General features: G+C 42.2%; 1 protein-coding gene across 1 annotated transcript; it reads left to right on the forward strand.

The window, feature by feature from the left end:
* The first annotated feature begins 43 nt into the window (after positions 1 to 43).
* On the forward strand, positions 44 to 1479 carry LOC109238433. Its single transcript, XM_019404898.1, has 3 exons — positions 44 to 160; positions 237 to 744; positions 1454 to 1479. Exons 1-3 carry the CDS (start codon positions 80 to 82, stop codon positions 1477 to 1479), a joined length of 615 nt encoding a protein of 204 aa, XP_019260443.1. The 5' UTR covers positions 44 to 79.
* The last annotated feature ends 4195 nt before the right edge of the window (positions 1480 to 5674 follow it).

The following is a 5674-nucleotide window of genomic DNA, read 5'->3' on the forward strand; positions in this document are numbered from 1 at the left end:
TACGTACTACCGTACCGCAAGGACCGGTCCGGGCTCGTGGGGCCCCCCGGTCGGGGTTGCAAGCTATCTTCATCACCTGATGACGGAGGAAGACCGGGCTGCAACCGAGGCTGTAGATTGGACATGCCTTTTCAACGAAGCCCAACAGGCGCAGCTCAAGGTACTTGCTTCTTCCTTTATTTCTAATATTTTTGCCTTGTGATTCAGTACTGACTCTTTAGACTTTTTCTTTGCAGGCATCGGTGCTATATCACTCGATGTTCCTCCGGATCAAGGACCAAATGGAGACGGAGCGAGAGGGGCGCCGGGTCCTTGAAGAAAAGCTGCTAGAAAGCCGGACCGGATTGGACCTTTTGAACAAAGAGCACGCGTCCTGTGCTATCCGGCTGGAGGAAGCGAAGAAAGAGCTTGGTTATAAGCTAAGGGGGGTGCAAGCCGAGCTTAATCGGGTTAAGGCCGAGCTTGACGAGAGCAGAGCCGAACTTGATGAGAACAAAGCCGAACTGGAAGCCCGGGTGCAACAGTTGGAGTCGGAGAAGACTTCCCTTCGGAAAGAGGTTGCGAACTTGACGTTGGCCAATGAGGCTCGAGTCCTTGAAATTGAGCTATGGACCAATCGATTTCAGGAAGCTGAGGCTAAAGTTTCCCAAGCCGAGGAGACTGCCAACGATCTGGTGGCCCAATATAGGGCCGATGCTGATGCGGCCAACCAGCAGTCAAGAATGTTTGCCGAATATGCGAAGTGTAAGAACTTCAAGTTGAAGTTCTTACCGAACTCCAAAGTCGCGGTTTCGATCTTGCATCGGACGTCACCAAAGCCGCCGAAGCTGAGGACGCTTCGAGAAGGGCGACGTTCCCCGAAGAATTCGAGGATGGCTCTGATTGACTCCGGGAATAGGCTATGCTTTGTTTTGTTTTCCCCTCTTATGTAATTGCTCCGGTAGCGAGCTTTTTTATGAAACATTGCCCTTTGCCATCTATTGCTCCTTTTTCAATCTTGTTATTACTTTGCCTTTTATCTTTTTGGAACGATGGTAGTCCTTTATGTTTTTCAAAGTAGTCTCCGAGTGAATGTATTCGAACTCAGGTGAACTTCGACCTTTGGGTTTTCTCAAGGCAGTCCCCGAGTGAGTTGATTCGAGCTCGGGTAAAAAATCAAACCTTACGTTTTTCAATATAGTCCTCGAACGAGTTTATTCGAGCCCGGGTGAAGTCTAACCCTTAGGTTTTTTCGAAGCAGTCCCCGAGTGAGTTTGGTCGAGCTCGGGTGTAGTTCAAACCTTAGTCCCCGAGTGAGTGTATTCGAACTCGGGCAAAATTCAAACCTTAGATTTTCACAAGATAGTCCCCGAGTGAGTGGAATCGAACTCGGGCAGGAAATCCAAACCTTAGGTTTTTACAAGATAGTCCCCGAGTGAGTGGAATCGAACTCGGGCAGAAATCCAAACCTCAGGGTTTTACAAGACAGTCCCCGAGTGAGTGCATTTGAACTCGGGGAAGATTCAAACCTTAGGTTTTTACAAGATAGTCCCCGAGTGAGTGGATTCGAACTCGGGCACAATTTGACCTTTAGGTTTTGTATCGATTTTACGCCTTTTTCTTAAGGTCTTACAAATTCGAGTATACTTCGCCATTAGTGAAGTCGATGATGAGGCCGGTATTACCTCTTTTGAGATTTTATGAATTTGGACCCGCCTTATCGAGGCCTTACGAATTTCGAACTCACCTTTGAGGTCTTACAGTTTTATGTGTCGCCTTATTAAGGTCTTATGAGCTTGGACTTGCCTTCTTGAGGTCTTATAGTTTAAGTGTTGCCTCATTGAGGTCTTATGAGTCCGAGTATGCCTCAATGAGGTCTTATGTGCCTAAAGGAGGTCTTATGTGATCGAATATGCCTCGAGGAGGACTTATAAGATCGAATATGCCTCGAGGAGGTCTTATGAGATCGAATATGAGATCGAATATGCCTCGAGGAGGTCTTATGTTCGAATGTGCCTCGAGGAGGTCTTATGAGATCGAATATGCCTCGAGGAGGACTTATGAGATCGAATATGCCTCGAGGAGGTCTTATGAGATCGAATATGCCTCGAGGAGGTCTTATGAGATCGAATATGCCTCGAGGAGGTCTTATGAGATCGGACTTGAAAGCATACCGAAGAGTCGAACAAAATCTTTAGGTTATGATGTGAATATGCATCAGATAGTCTTTGCTATTGCAGTAATAGTCAATACATCATACTGATCCGGGCGGATTAGGTCAGGCTAGTTGGGCACGGCTCGCTTTGGCCGTTTGACCCTTACATTTATTCTTATTGACCTTCGCCTTCTTCGGAGGGTGATCTAGTATACAATGATTTACCCTTAGATACCTTTGTAGTAGCACGATGTTCTTGCTGCCTCGTTAAAAACCTTGCCGAAAAACCCGAGTTGGGNTAATTGCTACACTACCTAACAAACAAAAATCTTTTTTGGATTTTCTTTAGACTTACTTCCCTCAAGAAAACTGTCTAGAAGATCCGTCATCAGGAAAATTCCAATCTTTTTTTTAAAAAAAAATACAGCTAAAGTAGCATGAAAAATCACCCAGACAATCTCCTCACCCCACACATAAAATTATGCATTGTCCCCAATGCACACCCATACATACAAGAGGGTAAAAGAAACTCCCTAGTAGGCCAAAAGCCGAAGCACTAGCAGTTCATGGGGTACTCAGACTTCTCCCAAGCTTGGTCCTTCGTGTGGGTACCTCACACTTAGTTCCAACCATTTGGTTTGCTGATGCATCCTTCCAATACCTTTGCTTTCCATGCTCCTAGAAAATAAAAAAATTGACACTACAAAAATAATACAATTAAAAAATAAAATAAAAAATAAATAAAAGAAAGCAATAAAGCTGGGTTGCCTCCCAACAAGCGCTTGATTTAACGTCGCGGCACGACGCGAATTACTTTTTGCCTCCACCTCGAGCTTATGAATTGAACCCCCAATTTGGCATCAAGTTTTCGGCTATGCTCCAGGGGTGGAGGAACAAATCTAATTGGTCCAAGCAACCATTGTACTATTCTACACTTCTTGGCTTTTAGATGAGGTATGTAGTCCTATCTTTCTGGTAAGAAAAATTCCAGAATATAGGCACCTTGTTCTTCATTCCTTGACTTCTCAATCGGCTCGGATGACTCTATTTTCATATCGTCATCCAAGCACAATGTAGAAAAATGTTTGGAGTGAGGACCAATGCGCTCACACACATGAACTTCAGGACTTTCAGCATCCTCAACATCAATGATACTAGAGTCAACAAAATTTGTATCCTCAATGTCCTTGGCTGACTCTAGTCTCACTTCTTCAACATTGACATCTTCAAATTCTAGTTGGCTAGGTTGTTGATGTTCTGCTTTGACCTCCCCAATTAATACCTCAAATTCATGCTCTTCTTGGCTACTATCATCAATATTGGATTGTTGAGCATTAAAAGCTCCAACCACTTGACTCAATTGAGCCTCCAACTTGCGAATAGTTGCCTCTTGCCTTTCTATGTGCAATTGTTTCTCATTGTTTTGTTCCAGAAGACACTTTAGCATATCCTTGATCTCCTTCAGGTCCGCATTCCCAGGTTCTTTGTTCCTATTAATTTCACAAGAAAAGGTGAAACCATCGTAGTAAGGGGTTGGGGGAAAATAAGAAATATAAGCACAACCATGAAGGTGACCATTTTGTACCACCACACACATCACACACATTCCACAAATAAGATTGAGTTGGTGCACATAACTCGCTCTCAGGAACGTTTTGAAAATTTTGCCACTGGTGGTTTCCTTTACAATTATGGAGATCAATAGTAGAATTATCTAATTCTACACCTAAATTCCCATAATTCCAAGATGCCATGTTTCTCAAATCGGTAGTTATAAAAAATACAAAAAAAAAAAATAAAACAAAAGAAAACAAAATAAAAGTTCAAACTCGTAATCTAGCAATATATACAGCTACAACTACACTGTTAGTTCCCCGGCAACGGCGCCAAAATTTGATCACGCCCAACTATGCCTTATAAAAAGGACTAAGCGGTCGCTGCAAATATAATCCGGTTTACAAGTCCGGAGTCGAATCCCACAGAGAACTAAGGTTTAGCTACAGCTATTCACTATCACCAAGAAGACAAGCTTGAACAATTCCTAATTTATAGATATTAAGATTCTTGTGTTTAACTAATTAACTAACAAATTAAAATAGTAAATTAACAACTAAATATACTGAGGGTTAGAGAAAAGATTAAGGAGGTCTAGAGTTATGATTTCCCCAATTGTCGGAATCCTTCCCGCTATGTCTTCTATAATTTCGCCTAAGTATTCTCTACCGATCATGAGCACTCTTATTACCGTAAATCTCTCCCGAGTAATTACGGCAATTTACTAGACGCGCTCTCCCGAGCTACGCTAGCTGGCTTTTAATACAGCTCACTTCAGATCGCACCCAAGGCTTCGTTATCCCTAATCCCGCCTTTAAACCCTCGGTTATTGATCCCTCATATACTTTGGGAGTGGTGTTGTTCGATAATTACCTAAATATGCACTCTCTCCCGAGTTATGCATACTAAATAGGCACAGCCAATTGAGAGCTCTTCAACCAACCACAATATAAACGTAGTTGAACAAATAGAGAAAAGCTATGGCTCAATTATATAAAAACATAACAAGAATTTATCCTACAAAAGGTTCTATCAAAACTCTAGATAACAAATTAGCTATTCATAATAGTATGTAAAACTACAATACTAAAAGTCATAACCAACAATGAAAAATAGGAAGAGGAAGGAAAAACTTGTAGAAGAATTCTCCGCCTTGCTCCCAATGTGTTCTTGCCTCCAAGGGTGTTGTCTAACCCTAAAGTAGTGTCTCTTGCCTCCTTAGGTCTAATTTTTGTCCAAAATATGTCCCCTCCTTGTTCTTGGCCGGCCTCCTTTGTTTAATATAGGGTTTAGGACTTAAAATCCCATGTTTTGCACTTTAGTCCCTGAAATTTTCGCTTCCTGCCGCGGTTTTGCCGCGGTTGCGGTGGAACCGCGGCCAAACATGCCCTCTGATTCTTCAGTTGTCCGCGAGTACACTCTGCCGCGGTTTTGCCGGGGTCGCGGTAAAACCGCGGTTTTTCATCCTGTTCCGTTAGGAATTTGGTAAAACGTAAAACATGAAAGTTGTAGCCCTTTGAGTTAGCTTTCCAACCATATATTGTGGAGCCCAAATGGAGTTCTGAGCAAAAAGTTATGTCTATTTTACTAGACAGTGCGCAATATGCCTCCTCAAGTCTTCGTTCGTACTTAATTATCAAATTTGACCTCCGAACACGATCCCGGCTTAATTCCTTGAACTTTTACTCAGACTTCAAAGCTTCAAATCACTTAAATTCATTCCATAACATCTATATAGCTCGGAATCACACCTACAAGGCATAAAACACACAATTAGTGTAAAACACTAGCGATTAAAGCGCAAACTCAATTAAAGTGCAGTAAATTCGAGTGTAATAAGCGACTAAAATATGCAATTATAGCCTATCATCACAATATTTTCAAAAAAGATTTGAAAAAACGTTGCCAAAATATATGGCCAAACGGGGCCTAAATTGGAGTTGATTCAACTATAACAAGGTTGTGAATCTTGATTTCACCAATTAG

This window comes from Nicotiana attenuata, unplaced genomic scaffold (genome assembly GCF_001879085.1).
Source record: "Nicotiana attenuata strain UT unplaced genomic scaffold, NIATTr2, whole genome shotgun sequence".
Lineage (NCBI taxonomy): Eukaryota > Viridiplantae > Streptophyta > Magnoliopsida > Solanales > Solanaceae > Nicotiana > Nicotiana attenuata.

Excerpts from the sequence above, each read along its gene's own strand:
- LOC109238433 (XM_019404898.1), top strand. The coding sequence starts at position 80 with ATGACGGAGGAAGACCGGGCTGCAACCGAGGCTGTAGATTGGACATGC. Across the intron at positions 161-236 it reads CCCAACAGGCGCAGCTCAAG|GCATCGGTGCTATATCACTC; the intron begins GTACTTGCTTCT and ends TTTTCTTTGCAG. Across the intron at positions 745-1,453 it reads GTTTGCCGAATATGCGAAGT|GGTTTTACAAGACAGTCCCC; the intron begins GTAAGAACTTCA and ends TCCAAACCTCAG.